The sequence below is a fragment of the Gallus gallus genome, chromosome 1 (genome assembly GCF_016699485.2).
Source record: "Gallus gallus isolate bGalGal1 chromosome 1, bGalGal1.mat.broiler.GRCg7b, whole genome shotgun sequence".
Taxonomy (NCBI): domain Eukaryota; kingdom Metazoa; phylum Chordata; class Aves; order Galliformes; family Phasianidae; genus Gallus; species Gallus gallus.
The window spans coordinates 162,177,177-162,191,341 of NC_052532.1; the positions used below are offsets into that span (position 1 = coordinate 162,177,177).

At 39.9% G+C, this 14,165-nt stretch overlaps 1 protein-coding gene across 4 annotated transcripts in view; it reads right to left on the reverse strand.

The window, feature by feature from the left end:
• TDRD3 (tudor domain containing 3) overlaps positions 1-13,581 on the reverse strand; it is a 104,379-nt gene extending 90,798 nt beyond the window's left edge. For 2 of the 4 annotated variants that reach the window (NM_001030822.2, XM_046941378.1), the window contains exon 1: positions 13,387-13,581. In NM_001030822.2, the coding sequence (NP_001025993.2) occupies positions 13,387-13,427 (41 nt within the window). In that variant the 5' untranslated portion in view covers positions 13,428-13,581. Of the gene's footprint in view, positions 1-12,059; positions 12,111-13,059; positions 13,353-13,386 lie in introns of those variants that run through there. The other 2 variants (NM_001397209.1, XM_046941377.1) reach the window with 2 other exon arrangements.
• Between the last annotated feature and the right edge of the window lie 584 nt (positions 13,582-14,165).

Genomic DNA, 14,165 nt, shown 5'->3' on the forward strand with positions numbered 1-14,165 from the left:
TCAATGCACCTGCCTTAATTTTCTTCTTTCTCTCTGACTTCTTCAGATCACTTATTTTCTTAAATTCTCCCTCCTTTCAGGATTCTGTTTTCTGCCTACCTTTCTTTATTTGACAGATACAAAGCAGGTCAAACATACAGATCGTCTTTCTTTTGAAGATTTACTACAAAGAATAGGATTCCTCACTGTGAAAAAGACTGGAAAAGGGGTTTAGCATAACTGTACGGTTACCAGCAACATTAAAGGGATTGGTTATTCACACTGTCTCAAAATTAGCAAGTGGGAAATTCAGCAAACTTAGGAATAGAGTTGTTAATGCAACAGATGAAGTTATTATTAAATATTCTGTGGCTATTAAAATTTTACATGGGTTCAAAAAACAAGTGCACAGACTCACGCAGAAGAAATACATCAACATTTATTTAAGATAAAGGAAATGTTCCTACAAGGAAATTCCTCAATTCCCAGTAGTTAAAAGCTGGGAAAACAGAGGAATTATCTCTGTGTATCTGTCATACTCTCAGGCTTCTACACAGGCATCACTTATTGGACACGATCAGAGATAGAACACTGGGACAAAAAAGTTGGATGAACACAGCAAAGGAAAGTGCAAAATCATTAACTAAGATGACACTGCTTAGAAACTAACCAAGAAAAAAGATGTGCATTCAACAATTCAAACACAAATCAGTGTTTCCATAAATGGATAAAAGACTAACTACATACTTGGGTGCATTAGTAAGACAATAGCCAGCAAACCAAGAGATGCTATAGTTCCCCCTCCTCCCAGCACAAAGGCACTTTAAAATTTTGCTCCTAGTTTCAGGATTCTCCACCATGAGAGAAGACCCACAACCTGAAGACAGTACAGGGCGCCTGGATCACAAGTCATAGGAGGAGAAGCTGAGAGTTTGATGGGTTTGTACAGTCTGGAGAAGAACAGGCCAAAGGAAAATCTTCTTTTTCCTTCCCACTACCTGAAAATGGTTTAAAGAGACAACACATAGAACGAAATGACAAAATGCAAGAGACATACAGAAACAAGTGAAATTCCCACTGGCTGTAAGAGAGAAAAAAAAAAAAATGTTCCCACGGATTGGCTAAGCAAAGGAGCGGACCACCGTGCTAATATCAAAAGCTTGAATGGAGGCCTTCAGCAAGCTGATCCAGCTTGGGAGTTAGTCTGCCTTGAGTACCAGATGGGACCTACCCAGAAGCTTCTTACAAGCTTCCAAGTTGTTTAACTGTATTAGGTTTCTTTCAGGTTTTTTTGTTCGTTTGTTTTTTAATAATTTGAGTATCTCAAAAGAAAGTAAAACTTGGCATCTTTATTAATAAGTAACTCCCCAAAATACCTTCTCCAAGCAACATCTTGTGTATTTTTCCCCAGTAATGACACTTAACAGTTTGTTTACTGAGACTGGAATAAGTAACTTATAATATTCATGTACATGAGTAACAAAAGGCTATATTTTTAGGAGTTCAAATATAATCATTTTTAATCACCTAATTTAGCTTATCAACTGTACTCATGAAGGAAACAATTAACATTCCTCAATTCAAGCTTAAAAATCTCACTTTATTACCACACAAAAACAGCACTGAACCATAAAACTAAAAAATGAAACTTGGAAACATTATTAATTGGTATTTTGTTATTAAAGTATGTCTTCCATATCATTGTCAAAGACCTGGACTAATTCTGTATCAAGACACTTCATATTAATTTCAGAAATAATAGAAGCTTAACGTCCCCAGTGCCTGCTTACTCACAAGGCAAGTTGCTAAGCAAAAGCCTTCAGTTCTATTTGAAATATTCAGAACAGAATTTTATCACCAACCCAAAGTCCTCAAGAATAGCTGCTGTAGTTAGTGGGTACTGTTCTTACAAAACTGGTTTTAATGCACTAACCAAACCTCTAACTTTCAAGGACACCCTGATCACATCCTTCCCTGCTAAACACCAAAACTGATACTCACACACACACACACACACACACACACACACACACAAAAAAAAGATATTATCTGCTGCAAAGAAAAGTGTGAATGGTGACTACTCTTAAGAAGCACGTGTTATAACTGAAATTGTAAAGTAGAAAGCATTTTTTTCTACTTCTGTGGTCATTAATGCTTAAAATATTAATCTACTACAAGTAACTACATAATTTGAACTCAAGATATCAAGTGTTCTTGCATGCAGGTACATTTTTAACCACGCAGCAGTGACAGGTTTCTTTCTATTCTATTTTATGCTAAAAGTAGGCATTTCTACAGACTTTCAAAACTAAATGTATAGTACATTCATGAAAAATCACTCAAGATACATATAGACATATATACCTGAGCTCTGTAAAAGAACACACACAAAAACAAAGATTGTTTCCAATCAACTATTTGAAGAGCTTGAACAGTGCCATTAGATTACTAACTGCAGCCTTACTAGCAATGACCGAAAGAACAAATATGAACCTCTGTAGCTGTAGACAATTAACTCTAGAACTGAAAGAACACTATTACATCCATTAAAGGATTTCCAAAAAACTATTCCCATGTTGCAGTTTATCAGCTGCATAAGCCATGGAGCAGTCTAATTTAACCACTGACTTACAAATACAGGTCTGTAAAAATTCAGCTAAATTACAGCAGAAACAAAATACTCACAATTTCAGTTTGAACAAATATATAGATGCATATTTTTCCTCACCAGTACCAATTTTTATAATTAAAAAGTTTGTAGCTATAGGAGCAATTTTTCACTAGAGCAAACACTTTTTCAAAGTTAATTATTAAAAGACCAGTTTTCACACAAGAAAACTGCATTGCATGTCACTGCCACTCTTAAAAACAAGGAAGAAAAGAAATGGTGCTCACTTTTGTACAATTCAAACATCCTTAGAAATAACAGGTAAAAAACGAGTATTCAAGATCTTAAACTATTTGGCTTGAGTTAATAGTCCCAATTTAGTATTTTAGCTGGATTTATATTTCACATTGAAACACTGAAGAAATACATCTAACCTGCCAGCCAGCAGATACATAACAGGAGAACAACAAAGTTGCTCACAGGTGGGACACACCAGCAATTACTATTCTAGATGAATTACTATTTTTCCATTTATTTATGCTTTCACCATACAGCAAGTCAGGTTAAGAATCAAAATGTAACCTAAGAAAATAGAAAAGACAGAAAATAGAAAGAAGGAGAACTTTCTTCTTCCTTTCTCCTCCCATTGCCAAACTTGGGGGAAGTGACATGGTAGTAAAACCTATCAGCATATTCCAAGGAAATCTTTATTCCACCTCAGAAAGTATGCAATAGATTTTTTTTTTTCCCTTGGAAGAATCCAAAATCATAATAAGGCTCAGCTATGAATTTAATAGAATCATAGAGTCACAAGGTTGGAAAAGACCTACAAGATCATCTAGTCCAACTGTCCTCCCATTACCACTGCTACCACAAGACACTAAACCAAGAGGTGTCAGGATGAGGAGCTATGAGGTATGAACACCGCCAGGGACAGCAACTGCACCACCTCTCTGGGAAGCCCATTCCAGCACCTGACCACTCTCTGAGAGAAAAGTTTTTCCTTATGTCTAATCTAAACCTCTTCTGGTACAACTTGTGGCCACTTCCTCAATCCTGTTCGTTGCCTGGGAGAAGAGGCCAAACCCCTCCTCATCACAACCTCCCTTCAGGAAGTTGTAGAGTGCAATGAGGTTTCCCCTGAGCCTCCTCTTCTCCAGACTAAACAATCACAGCTCCCTCAGCCGCTTCTCATAAGACTTCTGCTCCAGACCCCTCACCAGTTTTGTTGCCCTTCTCTGGACACATGCCAGGGCCTCGATGTCCTTCCTGTAGTGAGGGGCCCAAAACTGAACACAATATTCAAAGTGCGGCCTCACCAATGCTGAGTACAAGGGGTTGATTACCACCCTGCGCCTGCTGACCACACTATTTCTAATGCAGGCCAGGATGGCATTGGCCCTCTTGGCCACCTGGGCACACTGTCAGTTCATGTTCAGTCGAACATCAACCAACATCCCCAGGTCCCTTTCCTCTTCACAGTCATATTTCTGTAATAAATGTCTGATCAAAAATTGAAAACTTGATGGATTAACAAAACTTATGCACCTCAAGCACAAAAACCACTCCAAGTTCTCATCTCCTCATCCCACAGGGATTTTCTCCAGTTTATTTAAACCTTCAACAGTAAATCCTGAAGAATATTCAACAAATGTCTTAAGAGCCAATTTGACAGCAAGAGACTTCACGAGCCATTTTTTAAAAAAAAGATTTTACATAGCTAACTTTATTTAATGACACAACTGCCTTGAAATCATATGTTCCTCATTCAAGAACACTTAACTATTAAACAAGCGCAAACTGTATTAGCTTTTGAATATCATGTAAAATACTAAGTACATACTCTGATATGTCTACTTCCTTCATTTATTCTAATTTACATAGTTATAAAAAAAAATTTGTACCAAAAAATAGGAAAAACACTGTAGATAGCACTTATGTGAAAGAAAGGAATTTGAGAAGTGCTTGTCTCAAGGCAGAGTTTCAAGCTGTTTCTTAGACTAGCTGAAATGCAAATCTCAAGTCTACCAGAAATGATGCATTACACAGATTTTCTATATGTATATGATACGTACATTACATCTGAATTAAAATCCAAACCACTGAACAAGTTTTTGAAACCAAGAATCATGGCTGTGTTCATTATACATTCTGTTTTCAAGGAGCAGTAGTTTGATGGATCATATTTTTTACATAAGCATCCTCTCAGCAGCTCATCACTTCAACACAAAATATGCCTCATTCAGAAATCAGTATTCTGCACAAAGCCAGAACCAGACCCTCGGAAACCACCCACCTTCACTTCCTTCAATGACTTTTTCCTCTCTCTCCTCCGAATAACAGCTAAAGGAAAACCTATGCAATTTCAAGTACTTTCATCTATAAAACAGAAAGTGTTTTAAGAAGCTGAAAAATGACACAATTCATTAGTATTACCGTTCTAAAAAGTATTTAAGAGTTTAACACCTCTGCCTTGTTTTTAAAACAAGCCTAGGTACAGAATCACAATGTAACAAATAGAAAGGAATGTTCTTGGAACCTGCCAGTAAACTTAACACTATCCTGATGCCTTGAAAGCCTTCCTCATGGCCACTGTACAATGACTCCAACAGCAATTATTTTAGCATCAACCAAAAGAAAAAAGTATAAACATCCATCTATAATAAATGGTGTTTCAATTTCTATTTTCCTATGAAGCAGTAATACATAAGAAGATAATATAGCTGCTGAATTCCCCATGCAGCATACTGCCATCAGAGTTAAATAAGTGATTTTCTATTTTCATACAATGTGGAAAATAACATTGTTAAGGCCTCTGGGGGTCCTTAGACAGTACATATTTCTAGTCAGTGTTTTAAAGACATATCCTGATTTACATCCATTAAATGGTTTAAAAATTGAGATAACTACAAATTGAATTTTATAACAGTAAAATAATATAACAAAGTGAAACTTCTACAGGTTCTAAAAATATTAACATGAATCAATACAACTACTTAATTGAGGAGAGTCTTAGCAATAAGTACATACACAGTTACCTGGAAGTAATAGAAGTGATGCAAAAATGTCAAGACTAAATCTTCAGATTAAATCTAGAGATTTTGCCAAGTAACATTCAGAGACATGCCCCAGATAAGCTCACTAACTCCAAACCTCAGTGAGATAAGATAATCTTTTACAAGTGGCAGTCCTGCTGTACGGTGGATGCGAGGAACAGCCTCTGCAATCAGAATGTGCTGGACAAGAAATCTTGGATGCTCTGCTCCTTAAGAAGATCTGACACTCCGTAACTTGTAACAAGCCACAGCAATTTGACTACAAAAGACACAGTGTAAAGAGCACTGTCTTTCTCCATCTAGTGAAATCCATTATTTTCCTTTTTTTTTTTTCCTTTTTTTTTTTTTTTTTTGTTGAGAGACAGCTGCAAGTACTGTTTTGCACTCATATTTCCTCAGGAAAATGTTGGCAGCTACCCCGAAGCATTAAACAGCACATACGGATGGGTGCATGCCAAACACTCAGCTGCCACTGCACTGAGAATATCTTGAAACTGTCTGAACAGACATAGCTTTTCCTCTTCTGGCTTTCCTCAACAGCTTTTTCTCCAGACATGTCACTACACAAGAAGATACTAAGTATCCCAGAGCACTGTGCGAGGCAAACAACAGGAAAGAAAAAGCTGATCTTGATCCCCAGACAGTGCCCGATGTCAAAGATGCAGGTTCAGCAGTCAGCTTCCTAACTTGGAATAAGTCTTCCCACACTGTCAGTTAATGCCATTACTCCCATTTCTAATACATAAGCTACGTTTCTCAAAGTGAAATGCTCAACATGATCCCAATGCAAGACTGCACAACATGCTTCAACTACTTTCTTGAGTTACAAAGACCATTTAAGCCAGAATCTTCCCCCTCCCTCCGCTAAAAAAAAAAGAGTGCAAAGCCACTCCATCAAGGGTTCTATGTTAGTCCTACAGCTGCCCAGTCTTCCTAAATTGTGTCAACATAATTAAGCATTACACTAAATGTCATCAGAAATGCTTGCATACTGTTAGTCCCCCCCATACAGACATTCCTTCTCTCCATCAGCTGTATAAAATTAGCTTTCTTGGAATTAAATATCTTCCTTTTGCTCAAAAGAAGAAAAAAAAAAAAGTGCCACTCTTGAAAATATGAACAAAATGAAAAAATTGATGAATTAGCCTAAAATTTGTTTTTATTGTATTTTTACAACTATTGCAGATTAAGCAGTCCGCAAAATATCAATTAATTGCATAGGATATTTAAAAGCCAATGTTTCTGAGCATAATTCTGCTAAATTAAGTTTCAGAAGAGCTTCACATCTGCATGTACTCCTACACATATTGTTATATTAAGCTATATTTTACCCAGGAGTGACAATTAAGAAAAACATGCAAACCTGAAAACCTACTGAACATCCGTTTATTACTAACGTGAATGAGAACATCTCATCCCAAAACTGCCAGCTACCCCAGCAGCTAGCTGCTCAGGGGGCCTGCACCTGGCACATGTGAGCACACAGAAGCTGGATAGAGCAAAACCATCAGTCTCAAGAGTCTCAAAATCATGATACAGAATCAGAATCCTTCCATTTGGAAGAACGTGATCTCAGAAGGCAAATTCTTTGCAAAAGGCTTTCTCCCAAGACCTAGCTCATTTATACCCAACGCTTAGTCCAGATTAATCCAATTTCCACTCTCTCGAAAGTGTGGGCTTTCTGACTAATAACTTAACTCTCTAGCAACATGTAATTTTAAAACACTCCTACCTTTACTTATGCCTGAATTGCAAGAGATACTGACCATCGTGAAAATGCTGACATCCTAAACATGCTTCCATTAATTGATTCTTACATGAGGAAGTGTGTTTGGGTTTGTTGACAACAATAATTAAGCACGCTGGTATTCCATCCTGCCCAGCCTTTCTGTCAAACCCCTCTCAAAATTATCTCTTTGCATATTCCACTTATACTTAGAAGTCAGATTTGTGGGAAGGACGAAATAAGTTAGCCCACAGCAGTCGCTGTGTAACAACTTCCACCCATTTACTCTAAGTACTGATAAAATTAGTTCATCAATAGACAAACTAATTAAAAAACATTTTAAAACTTCAGACATTTTCTCAGAGATAACATGCCCTCCTTAATAGCAGGTTCAAGAGAACAAAAAGAGGCAGAAAGAAGGAAACTACTACTTCACTGAGCCAAATACAGTAAGTGGCATTGGCCTAATAAAGTATTTGCATCTCAGAATGATGGGAAAGCCATTTACAGACGCTACAAGACTATGTAAACACCTTGTGAGACAATATTAAGTATACCCGAAACGTCCAAGGACTTGAAAAAGGATACAATCCATGGAAAACCTACATGTTCCTACAAAACATTTATGGCAGAGAATCAACCTGGGAAACATTATACCAAGAAAAGCAAGGCCACTGAAAAGGTTTGGTTTTTTTTTTTTTTTTCTTTCTTCGTTTATCGAGTAAAGGGTTGACAGCAGCAATAACTCCTAAACTGCAACAATTCTATAAATCAAGGACATCTACTGGTGCCTCAGCCTCTTCTCAGATTAGTCACAGAAACCAGCAGATAAAGGCTATGTTCCCCCCCAAAATGTATAAATTGATTTGATACCCGGCATAAGAAGGTGAAAGGAAACTCTCTGGCAGCAACTAACGAAAACCTGGAGGCTGAGTTGCAAAGACAGCAGAAATCACATCTGAGATGAGGTACAAACAGGACTGTCATGCTTGCTTTATTTTCTCTCCATCCTGCTTCTGAAAGTCATGTTCATTTGTCTCAAAATTCCTACTCCTTCTTCCCCTCTTCCAACCAAGAAATCTACAGCATGAAAATTACTTATGTACAGTGTAAAAATAAGAACAGAAATAGTGCTTACACTTAACCAGTCTAGGTCTAAAGCAGTCCCCTTTCTTCAAGCGTGGCCAGAAGTAGATTATTCAGGCAATAAATGAAGCACCTCTCAATATGTGCTGCTTTACAAACCAGTCCCAGCATCCAGCCATCTTAGAGCTGGCAGTTAAACCCTACCTCAAAGCTCCTAACTGATTTAGTCTAATGAATATTTTAGCCTACTTATATTTTTCTGCTGCAAAATATAATGTTCCACTTCAGATCCACAATTTAATTACACATTGTTTGAGAAGCTACTTTAGTTTTCATCACAGAGCAGGTTTAATTCACTGGGTGGCCTAATTCTTGTATTAAGAAAAATAGCTGTCTTGCTTTCTATTCATCATTTCTGTATGCTCTGCAGATTATTTACAGACCTCTATCACCTCTCCCTTTATTATTCTGCTTTCCAGACTAAAGATCTCCATCTTCCCAGCACTGAGAATCTTCCACACCTCTCATTCACTTTCTCACTACCTACAAAACCTTTGCTGTGCTGGGGTGATTACACTAACGTAAACTGTTAAAAATTCAGATACACCACTGACATACTTAATGAACTAATAATTACATTATTCTTTGTGAACAATTCCTAACAGCTTCCTTTAACAATTAATTAGTCACATACCTTGTTTTTCTTTCTTTCTTTTTTATTATTTTTTTTAACCACTTAGCAGTTTCTTTAGAATTTTCTTGGGCTCATTACCTCTAGCAGAACACTTTGTACAACACTGGACCTTCTCTGCTCCTCCGGAGTGAAAACAACAAAAAGTTCTGTTTTTAATCTACCCACTGTTCCTGATCAAGCAAGACTTAAACTGATCACACCAGCCAGAAAGGAATACACATGAACAATAAAAACAAAAGTATCAAAAATGCATGATGCAGCAATTCACTGTATACTGGCACTTCAAGCTTTCATAGTACCAACCAAAATTCAAAAAGTGCATACACCACTACAGGAGTGTCAAGTTACCCAAACAGAGATGCACCTTTGGAGAAGAGAAGGCTCCGGGCAGACCTCATTGTGGCCTTCCAGTACTTGAAGGGAGCGTATAAACAGGAAGGGGAATGGCTGTTTATGAGGGTGGATAGTGGACAAGGGGGAATGGTTTTAAACTGAGACAGGGGAGGTTTAGGTTAGATATTAGGGGGAAGTTTTTCACCCAGAGGGTGGTGACACACTGGAACAGGTTGCCCAAGGAGGTTGTGGATGCCCGCATCCCTGGAGGCATTCAAGGCCAGGCTGGATGTGGGCAGCCTGGTCTAGTGGTTGGCGACCCTGCACATAGCAGGGGGGTTGAAACTTGATCTTTAAGGTCATTTCCAACCCAAGAGATTCTATGATTCTCCTATGAACCATGGTTATCCCTTTGCCTAGGGGCCACCTTTTACCCAGTCAGAATATTGTTTAAATAATTTTGAAAGTATATAAAGTTTTATAAGACTGTACTTTTTGCTGCACACTTACTACTTTTCATGGCACTGTACACTGTGATAAAAATAATGTGTACTGTCTGACAAGGAACTCATGTGTACATTGTGCTATACTAAGAAACTCTAGCTATCCAGTTGGCATGTCTTGCTTTCCCACAATTGGAGATCAGTCACAAGAAATTAGGTCAGTGGGACCAGAGGCTAAATCTACTGCAAGACACAACATATTATTTTCAAAAGCATATAGGCATTTCAACATAATAAATTCTGAACTTCTCCAACTATCTAGGACACGGAAAAAGTTATGGGCTGTCTTTTTCTCTTGTGAAAAGCCACCTAGGTGTGACTTTCAAAAGCAAATGAAAAACATTGTTGCAAGCCAGAGAAATATTCTGTGATTCATGGTTTACACAGGGAGGGTTCAAATCTGCAGTTCTTTTTGACTTCATGGCTTCTAACAAAACCAGATTCAATTAGTGGTTTCCATTGAGGCCTATATTTTACTGAGAACATTGGAAAATTTGTTCCAAAGTTCATGAATAGAACCATAGCAGAACAACAGGGCAATCCTCTCTGCATATCTGGTAATTAAAAAGAGTTAACACAGAACTTGTGTTCCAAGACAGACTATATTTTCCATTGCAAAGTAAAGGTGGAGCCAGTACCATATTCTCAGATGCAGTATCCAAGGCAGTGCACACGGAAATGTTCTTGCAGCTCTCTTTAGAAGTACACATTTTTTTTAGGCGCTCTCTTCAGGAAAGCAACTCTGCACACACACTACAGGGCTCTTTAACCATCATCAGAATTTTATTATTATTATTATTATTATTAAAGCAGGATGACCTACTTTAGGTACCATTGCTACATTAACTATGTATGGAACTTCATTTTTCAGAAGCTTAACAAACATACTTAATATAAAGGCAAACAGTACAAATTTGCAGGACATTTTACAATGGATGACTCTTTAACAACAGCTATTTGAAAAATACATAGATATTTTACCATTTTAACTACGTTATGTTTCTACTTCATTTGAAAAACAACTTTCCCTCATATTTGAAGGTAAAATAATAAAAACTAATTGTGGAAACAAAGACAAATTTGTGTCTGTGTCACCAACTCTTACCTTTACAGATCTAAGAAAGTTGTGGTAAAATCCAGTTGGAATACAAACCAGAAGGCTTGCAGCTCTGGAAGAACAATAGCTTCCTAAATTGTTTGAAACACAGAATGGTGCTTCAACAAATGAGTACAGAATTCACCCTGTAAGCTCAGCTCTGTTTCTGTGCTAGAAAATGTAGCACTGTGACATGAAGTGATTACAACAGTGGCAACCAGTTTGGTACAGAACTGATTATCCACCAGTGTAGTTTAGTCAGAAACACACCACAAATCAACTAAGTATCAACTGAAGGCTCAGTCCTACTTCTGTTAAACAACTTTAAGATCTACTAATAATATAAGGATAGATGCATCTTAAGTGTAAGAGCAGCAGAACATTTGAGCACATGGACACCTAGGTTATTTTTTAAAAGTACATAAACTTAGATGAATATTTCTGAAGCTTTTTTTTTTTTCCACTACACCTCGTGTTTCTCAGTAATACATGCATTCATTTCCGCTTCCTTCATACCCCCCTTCTCATTGCAACTAGGTCAAGGCATAACTCCAGAGTGCCCCATAATCAGCCCACTGCTTGCCAGATCATATTTCAGTCTGTCTTTGGCTCACACCTGGCAGCACTGCAAGAATAACAAATGTTTATTGCCGTTTAACTGAATATCCCTCAGGGGATACAGGCAAACACTGAGGGTTTCAGAGGCATCTCATATTTGGGCTGCCAAACCTACAAGCAGTTCACCACTCGCACTCTTTCAACTGACAATGTAGTAGAACACCTAATAACTGAAAGCCGTGTGATAAAACTTTGGATATATAGTAGAAAGTAAGAAAAGAAACCATAAAGTTACTCTTATGAAAACTTTCTCTTTTAGGGAGCTCAATCAGAAGAGGTGTGTCAAATTACAGCCAACAACTCCGTTTAAGAAAACCTAACATTATGAAAATTAGCACAGTTCTGATTCTTTCAACTCACCAATTGCAAGGAATCACAGGACTGTATACTCTACAACAGCACTTTTGAAACATGAGACACTCTCCCAGGAAGGCCTGAAGACAATAAATTTCCTCTGTCTGGTTAGTAATACCAGTAAGCAATCCTGTAGAAACTACCCAAACCACTCGATGCCTGTTTTACTGCCTTCTGTGTTAGCCATAAATGAAAACACAATTCAGAAAAACCACTAAGTTTAACACCCCAGTAAAAATATCTGGAAAACGCCATTGGAAATAACAATGTTTCTCTTTAAAACGTTTTTCTCAATTGTAGCCAAAGTGAGCTGTTTTGTACATTGGCAGTCAACAATAAGCTTCTATTTTGTTAAAGACTTGCAAGTAGTTAGGGAGACAAAGCGGTAACTAGCAAGTGAATCACATCGATCAATAAAATAAATGAAGAAATAAATCGGCTTCCAGTCAACAGTGCCACAACACCTCCAGGCTAGCAAATAAGATGCAGAGATTGCACTGAGCATTTGGAGAGCACAACTCCAAAACAGATAAAATGCCCAACTTAGGACTAACTGAATATCTGGATTCAAGCCTCAAGCGTGTGTTCAACCTAATTTAACTCCACTTGCTCAAGCTTACCTTCTCTCCCAAAAGGGTTCCAACAGTATACAACAAATAAAAGTAATAAAGTTACCAGAAAGCTCCAGCCCTCCTGGCATTTCTGCTGGGATCCCGTTGACAACAACCCAACACAGATCTCAGCAAAACACAGCCCATGGAAAAGTATCCCAGTAGGTCCTGAGCCCTACAACCCGCAGTAAGGCATAGCTGTGCTCACACCACAGCTGGGCCCGGCCTAGGCCACATGAGGCCCAGCCACCGTGGGCCCGGCCCAGGCGCATACTTAACCCGGACAGGAGGGCTGTGAGGAGCTGGCTGGCGCTCTGCCCGTGGGAGTCCCACTCTGCGGGGTCACCAAAGGCCCTCCCCCAACACCCTGAGAACAAATGGACTCCCTGACAAACCTTAGGCAGTGGGGAAGGAGAGCCAAGCCCAGTCGCAGAGGGGTTTGGCTCCTGCCTTCAAGGAGGAGGAACGTCACCCTGAGTGCTTCACACCGAAGAGAACTGGGAACTCCGAGAAGCGAGTCACGAACCAAACAAAAGAGACGAGAGCCACCCCTCACAGCCCCGCATCTCCGTCCTGAGCTCCCCACGCAGACCAACGGTCTCGGCCGCAACTAGGGCAGCCCGCCACCCGCAGGAGAAGCGCCCCAGTCCCGCGGCATGGCGCCGGGCCTGCCAAGGCCTATCAGGACGGGGAGGCCCGGCCGGCCCAGCCGCACTACTTACCAACCCGACTCCGACAGCGCCGCCCTCGCCCTGTCGGCCATGGCGCGTCCCGCCACCGCTCACCCGCTGAGCACGGGGCCAGGCGCCGCGGGGAGCCCGGTGCTAGGAGGAGAGAAGCGGGCCCGGTAGCCTCCCCTACCCCTCTGCCCTCTCCGGGCACCCGGCCCGGCTACTTCTCCGGCGCAGGGAAGGGGCGGAGGCGGCGCACTCAGAGACGAACAATGCCCGCGACCGGCGCCAGCCCCGTTCCCTCCCCCTGTGCGGTCTCGACGTGGAGGAGGGAGCCCGCCTGCCTGGAAGCCGCCGCCGCCATGGCGGAGAAGGGAAGGACTGAGGGCAGAAGAGAAGGCGCCAAGGGCTCTGCCGGGCCGAGGTGCTGCGCTGCATGCCTGCTGCCTCGGTTTATCCCAGGCTTGGGGCCTCTCGGTCAGGGCAGCCAGGCGGAGTGAGGCATCTCCACGCAGCCCTGATAGGGATTTCAACCGAGAAACGATAGTGTTGGCCCACAGCATGCTTCTTCTCTAGAAGGAAGAATAAAACTGCGAAGAGAACAGTATAACTATATATAAGTAAAAGTTATAGCATTGCTAATTATGTTATGTGGTAAAAGTGCTCCCTCCAGGTCCTCAGGCTGGGTGCTGGGGATGAGAAGCTCTTGGAGTGATGGCATAAAAGGCTGTTTCTGTGTTCATATCTCTTTTAATGCTTTGCTCAAAAATGCCACATTCTGAAATGAACGTGGAGACTTATGATCTGTCTTCTTAACAGAAATATATATA